Below are 17,967 nucleotides of genomic sequence, written 5' to 3'. Positions count from 1 at the left end.
AGAGAAGAAAAACATAACATGTTTCCGGCGGCAAAATCGAATTCGAAAGTCAGGTGGCCTCATGGCCCGTAGCGGTCGTCATCAGGCATCAGCATCGACATCGGCACAGTATCATTGTAGCGTATGCGTGTAGCGTAGCGTAATTGAGGTTTCGGTGAAGGTTTAAAACGCGCCGGCGGTGTTTCGTAGTCTCGGAGCAGTCGTCGCTCGAACCGCGTCCTCGCCGTTTTCCCGTTGCCTCTACGAATCTAACAGAATTTCAATTAGCTCGGCGACCGTTCAAAATCGTCTGCGGAACGAAAACTTTTCTGCCAGCTATCGAAACACGCGAAACACGTGCTGTTCCCGACGAAACTTTCCTAATTCACGGTGAGTTTCCCGACGAATTACGCTTTTTTCGTTTTCTCGTAGTGCTATACGCGCGTATCCATATAGTGCTTACACTGCGCACGTATAAAGGATCGAGTCAAGAATTCGGACACAACGGAAAAGGTAAACGGAGAAGATTTATCAACAATTTAACATTTTTATACTACCGTGTATAGAAGTAGCTTGACAGTTTATAAAATCGCGTTGTTAAAAGAGATACTTGTATTTGGACATTGAATATGTACATGGTATTTTTAGCGATTCTCGGTTCTTCTTGAACGGTCGAAGGCAATCGTCGCGAAGTTTCATTGAAATTACAGATAATGAAAAGTGCCATCGCGCGTCGCGTTTCGATAATCTTATCGTTCGTTATCGGTACGAAAAATCGGTCACCGTTCGTCATTACCATTGCCGCGTGTCGTTGCGAACGGGTAAGGTAGACTATCCTGACCGCTCGAAACGGGATCGAGATCATCGTCGAATTATTTAATAAATTCAAAAACATTACCATTCTCATTCTCGTTCTGTAAGTCCTGCCAGTGTTCGCTCGTACACTGTAGAAAACAGGAAGAGGTATTGATAACAAACCGCCAGGCACGACATTCGTTTATCCTGTCGTTCAGAGAAAAATTATTCGAATATGCGTACGTTGGTCCGCGAATAAAACCCGTCCGTCCGTTGTTTACGCAATCAAACCGTAACGTCTCGTAAAACAATCGAGTCGCATGAAGAAACGATGCTTCGCGTCTTTTAATTACGTAGCGCCGAAGGCCTCCCGCACAGGTTTACAAACGTGCTCGAGATTATGTCATCAGTGTTTTATTCGCGACACGTAGTAACCGTATTTCTATAAAAATGAACAAAAAAAAAAAAACAAGAAAAAAACGTTGCCGTGTTCATCGAAAAAAGGCCGTTACGAACGCTACCGTGATTATTTTACTACACTTTTTCCCTCCAACTCGATCTCCATCTACGCAAACGACTGACAGACCAAAGCCTGGTGCCAATTAAACGCAAAGAAACAAATGTTTATCCTCGGGTGACGCACGTGCCATTCGCCTTTTATAGACACAGAACTTAGCCGCACCTACGTAGCTAGATACATACTACATACATACATAGATACCGACGGTAGTAAACAATATGTGTAACACATAATGTCTCGAGTGTCGTATTTTTCATAATCCATAAAGAACATAAAGATCGTTCTAAGAATAATGTTCGAATAGTTTGATAAATTCGAATTTTACCCAGAGTGATATTAATCTGTACGGATAGCGATCGCATTATCGGCATGCTAAACGATCTGCAATGATACGTATCAGCAGAAAAGTCGATTGTTTTCTGAGAAAAGACGTGTTAACCGAGCGGAAGTCAAATTGAAGTTACAACGAAATGGTCGGGGAACTTTTAAAATCTTCAAAATGGTCGGAATGCGGTAGCAAGGGCGTGGTTAGAATTGTTTGATGCGTCGTCAATGCAACGATGGCACACCCTCGATGGCACTACCTACGCCTACGCGTGCCGTACTACCCACCGTAGGAGTATAGTTCGCAGTCATTTTCTCGTGTTCCTTCCATCGTGAACCTGCGGTCTTCGTGTGTCGTATATTGCGCGTCCGGCCGATCTATTCTACGAGCCGTGCGACCGAAGGAGGAAGGAGGAAGGAAGAAGGAAGAAGGAGGAAGGAAGAAGGAAGAAGGAGGAAAGAGTAAAGAGGAAGGAAGGAAACGCTATGAGCAGTCCATGCCAATTTGACCGTTTCTTCGAAGAAACGACACCGATCGTTCGAAAAGCGGTAGTTGCCGGCCGCGTAAGTCATTCACAGGAAAGTACGATGATCTCAGTTTCGCGGGGTCGGTTGATTTCACAAATTGGGAAATATAATTCCGTCGTTTTAACGAAATAATTACCTCGGCGCGGAACACAGTGAATCAGGCACAAAGCATTCGTTTGCTGCGACACAGCCCAACAGCGTTTTATATCCCCATATACGTATTTTGTATTTCTTTTCTTGGAGTTTTTCAAATGGTTGCTAACGCTACGACTAACGCTAAAACTACGAGCAATTAAAAACGATCCTTCTCCGTTACCTCGTGAAAAGTCACAAAATTGAAGAATTAAATAAACAATAATTAGTAGTCTCGGCGTTAAAGCGTGCGTCGAAGACTTATTATCATCGTCGTCATCTTCCATTCTAGTCGAGCGATCGTCTGGCAAATGCCTACGCATCTCATTGCCAGTCTGATGCACGCATATCAATGACGTTGCTCGATACCAATGCTATCGTGACGCTATCAATCTCTTTCGTTTTACTACAGCCGAATAATGTAGCGGATAATGGAGGTGGCCGGATGACAAATAGATAACTAGCACCGTTTACTGCTGATAACGGACGTCATCAAATCGACCGGGAAGCTGAGAGAACCGGCTCGACTCGACTCGTCTCGCCTCGCCTCGACTCGACTATCCTTATTCTCGTACGCGATGTGTAATAACAATGAGGGTAAATATAGAAATGTCAAACGTGCCATTCAACCCATGATACGTCGCTCGTAACAATAAGGGAACGTTTTGCTAATTAATTGGTACGGGCAGCGTATATCGCAGATCGAGAAATACGTCAAGACGCGATCACCGAATAAGTAATCGAACTGTTTGTAGAAATTTCCGAATACCGAAACTACCTTCTACTCAGAGATTTGAGACTTTCACGGCCCGGCATCATACAGTTATGTCTGTTGAGGCTTTCGGGTGTAAGCCGTGTCCTAAAGGAAGAAATTTCCTAACGTTTCGCAAGCATTGCAGCTAGCTTCATCAGTATCAGTGTCTTCTGACCCCCTGATAAAGCTAGCTACAATGCTTGCGAAACGTTGGGAAATTTCTTCCCTTAGGACACGGTTTACACCCGAAAGCCTCAACAGACATAACTGTACATTCTACTGTTTAGAGAACAATAAATCAGTCTCGCGACACAGGCCCATCAAAGTTACGACGATCGGCGACGGCACTGTTGGCAAAACATGTATGCTCATTACATACACCACCAACGAATTTCCATCGGAATACGTGCCCACGGTGTAAGTATCATACTCGTACAGATCTATTAGATCTAGTTACAAATGACGATGATAGGCATTCCGGTAGACGTTCGACGGCGACCAAATTTACTTTACGATCTGCATTTCTTTTTCCTGTAGCTTCGATAATTATGCAGGAAGCATACGTGTAGACGGACAAGAATACGATATGACTTTATGGGATACCTCTGGTCAGGAAGATTACGAAAGGATCAGGCCACTGTCCTATCCAAATGTGAGTGTGCATTTCTCCGATGGTTTTTCTTTTCAAATTTTTTCGACGTTGATTTCCAATAGTATTTTCTTTCCAGACCGACTGTTTCTTAATCTGCTTTTCAGTAAATTCTCGTAATTCCTATGAGAACGTTGCAAACAAATGGCATCCAGAAATTAAGTATCATTGTCCAAACACGCCTGTAGTTCTCGTCGGTAAATACGTTTAATTTTTCTCTATTTAAGTATAAAAACTTTTTATAGTTCTTTGGCAACTGTAATTTCAGGTATTCATTGTTTTTTTTCTTTTTTCAATGCATTACCAATAGGTACTAAAGGAGACCTTAGAAACACAGAGAACGTAGACACGATTACTCTCAAAGACTGCAAGAAGATGAAGAAGAAAGTAAAGGCTTGTAAATACGTTGAATGCTCTGCACTGGAACGTGAAAACTTGGACGAAGTTTTCGTAGAAGCCATAAGAGCTGTTCTCAAAAAACCATCGAGTAAATTTTGCTGTATAGTCTAAGGTTAAAGTCGATAGCAATATTTATACCTTTCTATTAGATAGAAATAAGCGAATAATACAAAATATTTGAATCAGAATCATTTTTATATCTAAGAAATGTATATGCCATTCCAAAGACTATGCTTTCTAAGTATTTTTACCGATGCATGTTACGACGAACAATAATAAAAAAAAGATACTAGTTTCATTAATGATATTTATTTAAGAAATATTCTGTCTTAATAAATTACTTGCTAAAATTCGATAAAAATAAGAATTAGCATCTTGTAGCTCCTTAATTCGTGAGAAATAATTTGTACCCGTGTCACGAATATGTACTTAACTTTCATATATATTTACAACTCTTAAAATCAAAGCCTAAATATTATATAATTTGTATTTGTAAATGCGATAGACCAAATACTATTGTAATTTATGTACACATACAAAATCTTGAACCAGAAGTTGCTCACGACTCGAATTCATCGTCCAAAACACCCATCGGCGATCGGCGTCACTTTCTGTTGCATTATTTTACCAAATCCGCCTCTTCCACTATCAAAGTCTGACCTGTATTCGTCTCTTACCTATGGAAATATAACATTAATTATTTTGCAAGATGTAATCGCGTCCTACAAAATAGTATCACTTACTTGGCCACCAGTCTTCCCTCTTCCGTATTGTCTACCTTCGATGAAACCTGCGTCCCAATCTGTTCTAATTATTCTGTCATCCAAACGTGTACCGTTGATGTACCGCATACAGCTTTCGGCGTCCGCTCTTTGATAATATTCGACGAAGCAGAAACCGCACGGTGTTTTCTTATACTTGTCTAAACCCATTATAATTCGTCTAATGTCGCCGCATTTTGAAAACAACTCGTATATTTGTTCTTCCGTAGTATAAAAGGATAGATTTCCAACATATAAAGTGGTGGAATTCTTTAATAACCTGTCTTGTTCGGCTCTTGAACCCTGACAAAAAAAGAAGATAATTGGTAACTTAACGACTATACGTTGACTTACAGATCGAGCAGTACGCGATATCTAAAATTTTCGTTAATGTACAAAACTGCAATTATAACATTATAGAAGCACAACATAAAACGTTGTTCGAATGCGTCGGACAACAAACCTTAAAATGTTGATCACGATACGAACTCAATTCGACGGAAGGTGAAGTCATAGTTGCCAGATACAGGAGAAAAATGGCCGGTCGCGTGTAATGTGACGTAGCCAGCCACTGATGAGATATTGGATGGGTTTTCTCGCGCATGCGCGACGAATTTAGCATCAGTAAAGTAAAAGTTTGGGTAAAATGGGGTTCCTCGGCCATTCCGTATAATTTCACAAAATTTGTTAGGACTTGATTTTGAAAAAGGAATGTACAACATGCGTATGTCAATCAAATATTACTAATAACTTACCAAAAATGCATAGCACGTTTGTCTCGTCTTCTCATCCTCGACTCTTCCGGTGCTTTCCCGCCAATAATAGCACCCACTACTTTCTCCACAACATAGATACGTTACTGTACTAGACGCGCATGCGCGAAAAATCTTGTCCAATGTCTCATCATTGGACGTAAACGTAGGTACTACCAGGTACTACGTAGAGGGGAGTATATAGTACCACAGACGAGATATAAGGATCCTATACCTCGTCTGTGATAGTACTAGTAGAAGGGAGAAGTAACGGTATCTATACATATATGTACAGTTTCGCCAGATGAAGACTTGTTCCCCTACTCTAGTTTCCCCTTCTACAGCGCTATCCTGGTTTGGCCGACTGGGAATTTACTATCAGCAGAGAGGAAATCTCTGCTATCAGATATGATATGAGAGTACGCCCGGGGTTTCGGCGTTTCCGATACAGTGCTGCCCCCTACTCTGATTTTTAGCATGGAACAGAACCTGGGCAACTTTTAGCATGGAACAGAACCTGAGCAACTTTTAGCATGGAACAGAACCTGGGCAACTTATGAGTGAATGAGAGAGGATATGAGCACTCTCGTATCCTCTCTGTTACTATCATTAAAGTTCCTATTTGATTATACTTTAGACATTGTCATACATTGGAGATGATACAATTTTGCAATGTATTTAATTATAATTACGATACAATTCCTTTTTTAAAATTTTAAGCTACATATACATATCGATTTATGTATATATCGATATGTCACGTTATAAACTTCCGTTTCGGTTTAGGCGGGAAGAACACATCGAGACGGTGAACTTGGCAAGAAGTATATTATAACCGTCGTATGATACGATATGGTAGTTGTTTGATATTGTTGTGCAGTGGTTTGATTTCGTTAAAAGAGAAGAATAAACAATTCGATTTTAGAATACTCCTAAATATAAATTTCTAAACATGGCACCAAAAATATCTAAGGATTATGATAAAGTTAGAGGTGAGTATTATTCCATATTATAATATTTAGAATTTCAATTGCTAATACTTTGATTAAGGTTTAAATGTTTATGATGTATTACTTAGTATTTCTTCGTTATAATAGAGCAGCTAAAAACTTTTTTGACGGAGTATGTTGTAATGGATAACACAACTGGTGAAAAATCATTCAAATATAAACAGCAACTTACTAATATAGCTCATCGTGAACAAGTAGAGCTTACAATAGAATTAGATGATGTTCATGAGTTTGATGATGAATTAGCAGAATCTATAGCAAGTAACACTAGAAGATATGTAAATTTACTTTTGGATGTGAGTATATGTATATATATCTTATAAAAATATTTTATGCATTTAAATATAAAACTGTACCTTTAAAAATATGTTGTTATATGTACATAGCTCATTCAAGAAATGTTACCTGATTTTAAAACAAAGTCTGTACCACCAAAAGATGCTTTAGATGTATATATTGAACATAGACTGCTGATGGAAAATCGTAATAAACATCTTGGTGAACAACGTGATGCAAGAAATAAATATGCACCGGAGCTTATGAGACGCTTGTATAATTACTAATATTTAATTTTATTTTATTCTAATGTATACGTATAGGTATACATCCTTTACTGTAGTTATGAGTATTTTCATTATTTTTTATTTCGTGTACATTTTAGTGAAGTATATTTCAAGGATTTTGATGCAGCGAAGGCATATTCTGTGAGGGATATTAAAGCAGATAAAATAGGAAGCCTGGTTACTGTACGCGGTATAGTAACGAGATCTAGTGATGTAATGCCCTTACTTGTTGTTGCTACATATACATGCGATCAATGTGGTGCGGAAACATTCCAACCGGTAAGAAACTAAAAATACTTTGCGTTACAGGAGATAAAGGATTACTACAACTGACATTTTTAGGTACAATCTCTGAAATATATGCCACTACGCACATGTCCCAGCGATGATTGTCGTATAAATAAATCTGGTGGTATACTAGAAATGCAAACAAGGGGATCAAAATTTGTCAAATTCCAAGAAATAAAAATACAAGAACATGTAAACTTGAAACTTATTATTACTAATTATTTATAATTTAATTATTTACTAATTATTACTGTAATTATTTTAGAGCGATCAAGTTCCTGTGGGACATATTCCACGAACTATAACAGTGTATTGCAGAGGCGAAAGAACGAGAAAGTGTTTACCCGGAGACCATGTACTCATTACAGGTATTTTCCTACCAATCATAAAATCTGGGTTCAGTGCTAGAATTGGTGCAGCTCTTTTGAATGAAACATATTTAGATGCACATGTACGTATTTATAATTTTAGCAATATTGTTCCTCATTGTTTTTTATGTGTTTGTAAGTAAATATGAAAACCTTTTATGATTCAGAAAATAGTTTGTCTCACTAATATGCAAAGTGCTGACGATAGTAATGCCGAATTGACTGACGAAGAATTATCTTTATTGATGGAAGACGATTTTTATGGGAAATTAGCTCGTTCTATAGCTCCAGAAATTTATGGGCTTGAAGATGTTAAAAAAGCACTGTTATTACTTCTTGTTGGTGGAACGGACAAACATCGAGAAGATATTAAAATCAGAGGTTTCTTTAAATACATTTCTGATTAATGTTTTACTAGTATTTCCTTTATATTCTGTTTTTCAATGTACTTGTTATTTTACAGGAAATATCAATATTTGTTTAATGGGTGATCCAGGAGTTGCCAAATCTCAGCTACTTTCATTTATAACAAGGTTGGCGCCTCGATCTCAATATACAACTGGCAGGGGTTCTTCAGGAGTTGGTTTAACTGCTTCTGTTATGAAAGATCCTTTGACTGGTCAAATGATGCTTGAAGGAGGAGCATTGGTATTAGCTGACGAAGGTGTTTGTTGTATTGATGAATTTGATAAAATGGCAGATGCAGATCGTACAGCTATTCATGAAGTGATGGAACAACAAACAATATCTATTGCAAAAGCAGGAATTACAGCTCGTTTAAATGCAAGAGTTTCTATACTAGCTGCGGCAAATCCCGCATACGGCAGATATAATCCAAAGAGAACAGTTGAACAAAATATCCAGTTACCTGCTGCCTTACTATCTCGGTTTGATCTGTTGTGGTTAATTCAGGATCGAGCGGATCGTAGCAACGATTTAAAGTTAGTATATATAGATATATATATATATATATATATATATATATATATATATATATATATATATGTTCATATTGACACATACGTGGCATACTAAAGTTAAATGGTTCAATTTTACTATTAGCTTGTACTGTGTATAAGCGTTCATTTAATAGCACTTCCTTAAAATATTATAACAAAACGTTTCATATTGAACTAATTATATTCATTACTTTAAAAAGTGAACTGGAAAGTTTGTTTGCTTCAATTAGAAACAGCTAGTGTATGTATTTCCATATAATACAGTGATTTGTTTTCAGACTGGCTCAACATATAACTTATGTTCATCAGCATTGTATTCAACCTCCTATGGAGTCACAAGCATTTGATATGAATTTAATTAGAAAGTACATCACTTTATGTAAAACGAAGCAACCTGTTATTCCCGAAGATTTAACAGAGTACATAGTTGGTAAGACCGTTATTGAATTTTTGTGAAATTAAACCATTTTGTTTGCATTATAATGTCATTATAATATCATTTTTAGAATCTTATGTGGAGATGAGAAGGGCTGCTCGTAATGGTCAGGACAATACATTTACCTCTGCACGTAATTTACTGGCTTTATTGCGTCTGTCTACTGCATTAGCGCGTTTGAGATTAACAAATGTTGTTGACAAAGCGGATATAGTAGAGGCGAATAGATTGATCGAGATGTCGAAACATTCTATTAACTATTCCGAAACATTGTCAACAAACACGCACCAGAATCCAATGAATCGAATCTTCCATCTCATTAGGGAATTAGCTAGTGATAAAAAGACTGTTAAAGTATCACATATTTTGGAACGGTGTACAAACAAAGGATTTAAGCCTGATCAAGTCAATGACTGTATCGAAGAATATGAGGCGTTGAATGTGTGGCAAGTGAATCAAACAAGAACTCAAATTACATTTATTTAATTATTTATCCTAATGACTGTATATTTAACTTGACGGAATACAAAATATTTTTTATACAACTTCTAAAAATATTCACACATTTTTTTATCTATTTGAACGAATAAATTTCTTACTTTATTACTAATATTTCGTTTGATATTTACATGACATGACCCCTAAAGATCCTAAGGTTCTTATAAAATATGAAAAAAATCATTGACACAGAGAGCTGATAAGTTCGAAGTTCGATTGTTTTACTGTGTGTTATCATTAGATCCCGATTGTTTTATTGGTTAAGGAAAGGGAGACGGGAATGAAGAAGTTGAAAGAAGATTTAAACTCCACGACGAGGCAGATTTTATTCCGGAAGCATAGAGTCCACATCTAAAAGATCAGATAATAAAGTCTATATTTATTATCAAGTTATATTTTTGTCAATAGTTCATTTTCACCCGAACTTGCACTCGAGCCTGCTAAAATCCCTAAAACCGACCACATGGCTACGTAACAGCAGAGAGCAGAGAGGAAATGAGAGTGCTCATGCTCGGGGTTTTAATGTCCCCACTTTTCTTGCATCACCTTCTTAGCTAGGAACAGAACCTGCATCATCTTTTTAGCCTGGACCAGAACCTGCATCATCTTTTTAGCCTGTATTAGAACCTGCATCATCTTTTAGGATGGATCAGAGCCTCTTTTAACATAGAAGTAGCATCCATTCTGGCATTATTTGGAATCCGCTGCTAATGATGCAGGTAAGATGATGCAGGTTCTGGTCTAGGCTAAAAAAACGATGCAGGTTCTGGTCCAGGCTAAAAATTAGACTAGGGGGCAGTACTATACCGGGGACACTAAAATCCCGGGCGTGAGCACTCTCATTTCCTCTCTGTATCTAGTTAATAGCGAATATTACTAGAAATATCTAGATATATAGTTACCTTCTTGACAGTGCTTCTACCATATTTTAATTTCAGTTGATAATAGTATTTACTCTTGGACACTGTAAATCATATCATTGCTTTCTCTACAGTTTTATAACGCTTTTACATGAATACCATTGCTTCTACATATAAAATATATGTAATTTGAAGGTGGTGTTTTATGTATAGTATTCAATTATTAAAAATGGTCATAGATCTTTTTTATTTCATATCATATAAAATAATATAAAAACACTTTCTGGTCTGATTATGGGTGTAAACCAGTTGATAATATTTATCGTGTGTTTAATAAAAGTAAATTTTTGTTACAATTGAAACTACTTTTTTTAATTCGTTGCGCATCCATCTGTTCATAAATACGGGACAACAGCAGTGAGCAGCTGGCAACCGCAATAATGTCTGTTGTAGACAAAATTAAGCATTATCAGCGAAATATTGAAAAATGCGATGACAATGGTGATAGAGTATGTATTGTGGCACTAATTTCCATGACTTTTTGTATTTCTAGCGTTGCTGAAAATAATATAAGTATACCTTTGTCGTTTGAGGATAACCTAACAATGCTTAAATGTAATCGCTATTGTATTTAAATCAGATATAGTATTGTTAGAAATTTAGTGCGTATACAGTTTTAAAACATTATTAAACATATCTCTTTTTAATTTCATTTGACTATATTTGTCAAGATAAGATTGAGACAAATAATTTTTCATGCTTCAATTAAATTTTTTATATATTTATTTTTCCATTTTTGTCTTAATGCTTAACATTTATGGCAGTTGAATGTATGTACACTACTGTTGAATGAATATAGTGATGCAAATATATTGCTTTTTTTTATTATGTTACAGATGCTGCATTGCATTTCAAAACTATCCAATTTGCCAGTGACTGTGCAACATCTTCAGGAAACTGGTGTTGGACGAACAGTAAACGCATTGAGGAAATATGAGAATGGAGTAGGAGATGCTGCTAAAGCACTTGTTGCAAAGTGGAAGACAATGGTAGCTAGCGAAGAAACTAGTGAAGGAGAAGATGAGGATGAAGCATGTGTTCCAGATGCCCCTGAAAGTTATAGTGACAGTCATGAATCTCCACAGTCTGAAGAAAATTGCATAAGGTATAAAGGAATTATTATTTCTTATTGTATTATCCATATTTTATTGACATTATAAATAATACAATCATAAGTGTTTTACTATTAAAGAAATAATATCCATGTTAAAATAAGAATTACATTTAGAATAATTAAAATTCCATTCATATAATGATTTTTCAGACACAGAAGTGAAGAAAGTGGAAAGCATTTGCATAGCCATAAAATAGAAAAGAATGAAACATTAAATACATCTCATAGCAAATATATATCTAAACAAGAATCAAAACCAAAATCAGACAGGATTCACTCAAAACGTAATAGTGATGCTAGTAAAAGTTCTAGTAGTGAATCGGAGAAGCAAAAAAAGTATGACAAAGATAAACACAGTCATAAACATCAGTCTAGAATTGAAAAAGAACCTCTGAAAGATTACAAAAGTGCCTCTAAGAAAAACACGGAAAAATATTCTAGTAAATCTTCTGACAGCAATAGTTTGGATAAAGGTAATGAAGAAAATTATAGGAAACGGAAAAGTGAAAGTTTCAATAATGTAAAGAAGGAAAGCAAACGAAGAAAATATTCAGAAAGTGAAAACGATGAAGGTAAACTTTATGTATCGTCTACTTCAGAAAAGCATAATAGTACTAACACATCTAGTACAATTAAAATAAAAGAAGAGCCTAAGGATAAAGATGGTATAAATAAAAATGAGAATAAGTATGAGAAGAAAGATTCACAAGAAAAATTGAAGGGAAGCTCCAGTAAACATAGGAGCGATTCAACAAATACCAAGTTAAAAGATAATGGAGAAAAAAGTAAATACAAAAGTGAAAATCAAACAAGTTATAATAAAGATGAGTCCAAAAAGGTTGATGGTCATCATTCCAATAAAGACTTTTCAGAGTCGAAGCATCGTAATAGTTCCTCTAGTGATAAGAATTGTGATAAAAGTAAAGATAGAAGTAAGAGAAAGGATCACAAAGAAGAAAAAAGCAAACATGACAGCAAAAATAAAGATTTAAAGCATGCCAAGCAAGGGTCAAAAGAACCCAAAGAATTAGTTAAAATTAAGCAAGAAATTAATGGAGATGAAGGGATAGATTGTAATTCGGGTTAGTTTATAAATACATACACCTTATTTTGATGATAATGATGAATATATGTGATTATTTGTTTTTTCTATTAAACAAATGTTAAATAAATTTCATTTATTGTATGGTTACATGATTACAATAACTTTTCAAATAAAATATTAGCCTAGTTTTTTATAAAAGTGATGTCTTAATACAATAATCCCTTATATGCAGTTAGAAAATTTAGGTGTGCTTACACATTTTCATATCTTACAAATTTTTAAGTAGATCTTAATATAATAATTAATATTTTCTGTTTTTACATCTAGGTGCTAGTTTTGCTGAGGCACTTGGTATGTGCACAATGACTCAGCCATCTAGGAAACGTATGAACAATTCTGCGAGCACAAGTTCTACGAAGACAGCAAAAGTAGAACCATCAACTACGCCTTCTAAGAAGCCAGTACCAGCACCAGCACCAGCACCAGCACCAGCATCAGCACCAGTACCAGCACCAGCACCAGCATCAGCACCAGTACCAGTACCAGTACCAGTACCAAAAAATGAATCACCGATCAATGATCCTCTACAAGTAATATAACTATAAATCTATTAGATTATTATGTTGTAACAAAATTACACACAATTAATAATATCAAAAATTTGTATACATTAAAAATATCTTCTATTACAGCCACCCTCTCTTTTATTATCAAGTGTAAAACTAGAACCATTGAGTGTAGATTTGGCATCTACACTGCCTGAAATTAGTCCAAATTATAAACCACTCCCATATGTTAATCCTGTTAATCGTAGAGAGGAAGATAAATCACTTACAGATGTGATATATGTTAAAAATCAAAGGTAATGTTTTAATAATCTGAAAAATGGGCATACAAGATAACATGTTAATTTAAAATTTTTTTAGGACAAAAGTATATTCAGGAAATAAATCCGGTTATGCGTCTGTACCAACTCTATTTGAAATATGCACACAAATACTAATAGAAAATATCGATGGTAAGTAACATACAAATGTAAAGATAGAGAGATAGGTTTTTAAATTTGTTTATATTTTAGCTTATATATAAAATATACATATTTAGGGTGTTGTTACAGCTTGTGTTATGATGTAATGATTCCTTACCTAGCTTCAAAACTGTTAAACATATCTTCAATTTAAATAGTACACAGCACCCTGGAAATTGTGTCATAATAAATATGTTTGATATCTTTTTTGTTATGTACAGCACTTGAATTTACTGGCGGAGTGCCTTTTGACATCATAAAACCTGTCTTAGAACGTGCCACAGCAGACCAGTTATTTACGTTAGAACATTATAATCCTTACTTAATTGAAGATACTGATCGTTTGTGGGAGTTTCATTGTAATCGTCAATTTAGAAACAAACAAAGGGAAGAAATGGAAACATGGCGTGAGATGTACATGGTATATATTTTTCAGTATAATTTTTAATGTTTTTTGTTCTCGTTTGAATCGTAATATAAATGTTTATCATATAAAACTTTTACATATTAATAGCATGTAATTTGTATTATAAACATCTTATGTTAATTATGAAATCTTTAATCTTTTTGATATATTAGCGCTGTTTAGACGAAAGAGAAGCAAAGCTGAAGACGCTTACAGCTAATATAAAACAATCAATCGACAAATCTGTCCCTGTAAGATCTACAAAGCTTGCATATGTGGATAATATTGTTAAGCCGCCTAGGAATGTTCTGAAAAAACAAGCTAAATATGGGACTGCAAATTCTCTACCTAGCTCTACATCTAGTTTAAAAAACAAATTAATTAGTGGCGGAGGTCCTACAGCTGCAACAAATATATCTGTTCCACCACCACCCATGGCTCGTGTTAAAACATGTAAGTATTTTTTTATGTGATAAATTCCAAGAATTTAAATATTAATTCAATACGTTCTATACACGTCCATATGGGTCTAAATGAAAAAATTTATCCTTACTAAATACAATCTATCCATTTTAATGGGGGTTAGGCAAGAAGTCTGTGTACAATATTTCAATATATGTGTCGTTATTGTGCTATATATTAGTTCTACACTTTTAAGCAATAAATTTGCGTTAAACATTATTTGAGATGACATTTTATGAAATTTGTAAATGGGGAAGTATATTTCTACTAAATATTTTTATTCGTTTCATTAGCGACCAGTACTATGAAGAAAACAAAAGCACCTCTGATGGCGAAAGCTCTACAATTAATAAAAGGACGTTATAAGCGGTAGTTCATACAATTTTTTATAAAGGTAATTACTTAATTAAATTATGCATCACTTTATAATGCATTTTGCGTTTATGTAAATGTATTATAATAACATCAGTCATATCAGTTTCTATTCTTGCTTATTTCATCAATTAACAAAAGAGTGTATTCAGAACAAAAATATGTTAAAGAATACACTTATTATATTAGGCATTTTAAGAGTTTACGAATCTGACCGTGTAATGACAGAATATGTATATGAGAATAACTGTGCAGTGCTTTTAAATCTATTATAATCAGGTTCATTGATTGTATAGGAATGGAAGCCAAAGTTTTCTGATGCTTGAAGGGTTTGGAGGATGAACATGTTTGTTAGAGATATGATGCTTTAAATACATTCAGTTTAAAGTTACTTTTTAACATCTGAAATTTCTTAATTCTGTGATAGAATAAAGTGAAGTAAGGGGTATTACAAAAGAATTCTTCATACCACAAATAATATGTTACATAATATCTTCATTCTCTAAATCTTTTAATTTATGCAGAAGTTTAAAGAATTTTTTAAAACATGCAAACAATTACTTTATGATACATTAAAAAAAGGCATCATAAATTTAATAATTTGAATGCACAAATAAAGAACATAATTAAAATAGGGCAGATTATAAAATCAACTTGTTCACTGTGCTCCACTTTATTTTGTTCGTTAATATCTATCAACATAAAAAGTATCTATTCAAACGTAATTTAAAGTTATGTGTATGTTAACTATGCCCTATGTATTGCCGTGTTCTGTTAATTTCATAACATTACAATTGTAAATATTTTTTTATTGAGAAATATAAGAAAGTGAGCATAAAAGAATAAACATACTATAGGCAGGAAATAATGAATGTAAATCATTCTTTATATTGAGCATCACAGACCTATGTAAAGTTGGAGTATATACTAATGAAGCATGCAATTATGTATGTAATAAGTATAATGGATTTTTATTTCCTAATTGTAATAAAGATCAACTAGAACTAAAAACATTTAGAAAATTATATTTAAATTATTTTAGTAACTAGACATAAGCTGCATTCAAAGTTTTGAAATGATTACTCAGAAATGTGGCAGATCAGAGAATTTAAGATCACAAAATTGTTTAAAAATACAGGTAGACATATATGATAATAGAAATAAAATTAAATATTGCATATTAATATTTTTGTAAAATTTTCTTTGATTAGCAGGTTATAATTAAACGATTGTGTAAAATTAATTTTATTTTTATTCGTGATATATATATATATAACTTAAGCGAACATTCTAATGGAATTCTATGTAATTAATGTAGAACATTGATCTTTTAGATATTCCGTATTGGAAATAAGTTACCTGTCATCTTTAATTATTATGCATATATGAGTTAACATGCTGACTGCCAAACGAAACTTTTGTGTAACTTTTAGTATGATTATCAGCATTGAGACCACATGAGAAGGGTCTTATTGTGTACCACATGTACTATTGGCGGTTGAATGTTTGTTTTTATTTTTAAAAACAATACTGCGTTGAGTGAAACACATTGAAAATAAATATTTTCAGACATATTGACAATATCGAATAATATTATTATACAAAAGTAAATCATTTTAAAATGATACTCTGACACTTTTTTCTATTTTGAATAATAATAAATGTATTTGAGTGTGATATTTTTCTTCACCTTCATATTCACCGAAATATTTAGAAATTTAATAATGACCGCCAATGGTGTATGTTTCAGTCAACATGTTATATGATTATTCGAAATGTATTTTGGTCCGGATAGTATATTTGGAAAATACAATAAGATTATTCTAATTTAATAAATGCATCAAATTGTGTGTATTTGATGCTGATATATATAGAAAAAATTGTATTTCTTAAATTACAGCATACCCATAATAATATGTACATACATACACAATATGTTATAGCGATATTAATTTTGTCTCGTACAATGCTGTCTTATTTATTGTATAATCATAGATTTATAGATATTGAATTTTAAAAATTCCATTTTACAAATGGAACGAATATGGTTCCCTGGTCTATTTAATACAAAACGAATTTGGATACATTCTTAGAACATAAAACAATTGAAAACGATAAACAAAGTGTCACAAATAGTTTTATATTTGTTGTATGTAATAAACTGTGGATGTTTATGCAACCGCCCTATTTTGGTCATTAATTTATGATAATAAAACTTAGGCAGCATTTTCTTTTTTGTATGAAAAGTTTTATTGTGTTCATAATATACAGAATGTTAAATGTTGTTAAAAAGATTATTGTACTGTGTTTTACCGGTTGATAGATGCAGTAAGTGCATGAACATCTGCAGTCTAATAATAAGGTAACAGCGAAAGAAACATAAGCATAATGTAATTAAAAAAAAATTAAAAAAGCAAGTGAAAACTAGACAATTGAATATCACTCTATATTAGTTGCTGCGAAAAAAACCTGTTTACGATTTTATTAATTTTCCTTTACAAACGAAATAATTATTTTAACTAATGCATGTAAGGTTAAAGAATAATTACATATTGAATTAATTTCATATACATACATAGTTACAATATAGGTCAATGTGAAAATCCCTGAAAATGACCGTTTCCGCAATCCTTATTATTTCTGTTTTAAAAGTATTTATCTGATTTCAAGAGGTCATATTGATTTTTGTACCTGCCTCATTTTCATATATATGATTTTCGTCTGTAAAACAAAATGAATAAATTAAATATTATATTGCCTATATCTATATACTACCTTCATCACAGGTTCATTTAGAACATTTGATTGAAAAATCTGTATATACATAGTACATAACAAATAAATAAACGTGTTTTTGCTAAATAATTGTAGTACAGTAAATATTTTGATAATTGTACGTAATAGGG

The 17,967-nt window shown here is 33.8% G+C and overlaps 4 protein-coding genes across 8 annotated transcripts; 3 read left to right on the top strand and 1 right to left on the bottom strand.

The window, feature by feature from the left end:
- The first annotated feature begins 190 nt into the window (after positions 1-190).
- Positions 191-4,378, top strand: LOC143355126 (ras-like GTP-binding protein RhoL). 4 transcript variants are annotated; one of them, XM_076789661.1, is made up of 6 exons: positions 191-369; positions 2,691-2,875; positions 3,320-3,449; positions 3,570-3,684; positions 3,761-3,878; positions 3,992-4,378. In XM_076789661.1, the coding sequence occupies exons 2-6, from the start codon at positions 2,857-2,859 to the stop codon at positions 4,189-4,191; spliced, it is 582 nt and encodes a 193-aa protein (XP_076645776.1). In that variant the 5' UTR covers positions 191-369; positions 2,691-2,856; the 3' UTR covers positions 4,192-4,378. The 4 variants fall into 4 exon arrangements, with proteins under 4 accessions (XP_076645776.1, XP_076645777.1, XP_076645779.1 ...); XM_076789662.1 differs by having other exon boundaries at positions 359-492; XM_076789664.1 differs by lacking the exon at positions 191-369 and adding an exon at positions 2,040-2,167.
- Positions 4,379-4,504: 126 nt separating this feature from the next.
- Cbp20 (cap binding protein 20) lies at positions 4,505-5,520 on the bottom strand. Its single transcript, XM_076789660.1, has 3 exons — positions 5,305-5,520; positions 4,824-5,144; positions 4,505-4,757 (listed from the first exon to the last, which is right to left on the bottom strand). The coding sequence occupies exons 1-3, from the start codon at positions 5,503-5,505 to the stop codon at positions 4,653-4,655; spliced, it is 627 nt and encodes a 208-aa protein (XP_076645775.1). The 5' UTR covers positions 5,506-5,520; the 3' UTR covers positions 4,505-4,652.
- A 763-nt stretch (positions 5,521-6,283) lies between these two features.
- On the top strand, positions 6,284-9,934 carry Mcm7 (minichromosome maintenance 7). Its single transcript, XM_076789265.1, has 10 exons — positions 6,284-6,585; positions 6,691-6,899; positions 6,990-7,153; positions 7,265-7,445; positions 7,509-7,646; positions 7,720-7,905; positions 7,990-8,203; positions 8,286-8,763; positions 9,060-9,211; positions 9,288-9,934. The coding sequence occupies exons 1-10, from the start codon at positions 6,546-6,548 to the stop codon at positions 9,701-9,703; spliced, it is 2,178 nt and encodes a 725-aa protein (XP_076645380.1). The 5' UTR covers positions 6,284-6,545; the 3' UTR covers positions 9,704-9,934.
- A 700-nt stretch (positions 9,935-10,634) lies between these two features.
- Positions 10,635-17,797, top strand: Eloa (transcription elongation factor elongin A). Of its 2 annotated transcripts, XM_076789646.1 has the most exons (10): positions 10,635-11,084; positions 11,472-11,740; positions 11,900-12,831; positions 13,122-13,384; positions 13,487-13,656; positions 13,721-13,812; positions 14,043-14,242; positions 14,401-14,680; positions 14,983-15,083; positions 15,358-17,797. In XM_076789646.1, exons 1-9 carry the CDS (start codon positions 11,016-11,018, stop codon positions 15,060-15,062), a joined length of 2,355 nt encoding a protein of 784 aa, XP_076645761.1. In that variant the 5' UTR covers positions 10,635-11,015; the 3' UTR covers positions 15,063-15,083; positions 15,358-17,797. The 2 variants fall into 2 exon arrangements, with proteins under 2 accessions (XP_076645761.1, XP_076645760.1); XM_076789645.1 differs by having other exon boundaries at positions 10,636-11,084; positions 14,983-17,797.
- Positions 17,798-17,967: the final 170 nt, after the last annotated feature.

The sequence above is a fragment of the Halictus rubicundus genome, chromosome 6 (assembly GCF_050948215.1).
Source record: "Halictus rubicundus isolate RS-2024b chromosome 6, iyHalRubi1_principal, whole genome shotgun sequence".
Classification (NCBI taxonomy): Eukaryota; Metazoa; Arthropoda; class Insecta; order Hymenoptera; family Halictidae; genus Halictus; species Halictus rubicundus.
Note: the sequence above shows the minus strand (reverse complement) of the source record. Positions and strands in the feature narration are given on the sequence as shown.

Bases quoted from the DNA above. Each gene is read 5' to 3' on its own strand.
- Mcm7 (XM_076789265.1), top strand. From the start codon at position 6,546: ATGGCACCAAAAATATCTAAGGATTATGATAAAGTTAGAG. The intron at 7,647-7,719 runs GTAAACTTGAAA...TAATTATTTTAG, and splicing joins AAATAAAAATACAAGAACAT to AGCGATCAAGTTCCTGTGGG. The intron at 8,204-8,285 runs GTTTCTTTAAAT...GTTATTTTACAG, and splicing joins AGAAGATATTAAAATCAGAG to GAAATATCAATATTTGTTTA.
- Cbp20 (XM_076789660.1), bottom strand. From the start codon at position 5,505: ATGGCCGAGGAACCCCATTTTACCCAAACTTTTACTTTACTGATGCTA. The intron at 5,145-5,304 runs GTTTGTTGTCCG...TTTTTTTGTCAG, and splicing joins ATCGTGATCAACATTTTAAG to GGTTCAAGAGCCGAACAAGA. The intron at 4,758-4,823 runs GTAAGTGATACT...ATATTTCCATAG, and splicing joins GAGGGAAGACTGGTGGCCAA to GTAAGAGACGAATACAGGTC.
- LOC143355126 (XM_076789661.1), top strand. The intron at 3,450-3,569 runs GTAAGTATCATA...TTTTTCCTGTAG, and splicing joins TCGGAATACGTGCCCACGGT to CTTCGATAATTATGCAGGAA. The intron at 3,685-3,760 runs GTGAGTGTGCAT...TTTTCTTTCCAG, and splicing joins GGCCACTGTCCTATCCAAAT to ACCGACTGTTTCTTAATCTG.
- Eloa (XM_076789646.1), top strand. From the start codon at position 11,016: ATGTCTGTTGTAGACAAAATTAAGCATTATCAGCGAAATATTGAAAAA. The intron at 12,832-13,121 runs GTTAGTTTATAA...TTTTACATCTAG, and splicing joins AGGGATAGATTGTAATTCGG to GTGCTAGTTTTGCTGAGGCA. The intron at 14,681-14,982 runs GTAAGTATTTTT...TCGTTTCATTAG, and splicing joins CATGGCTCGTGTTAAAACAT to CGACCAGTACTATGAAGAAA.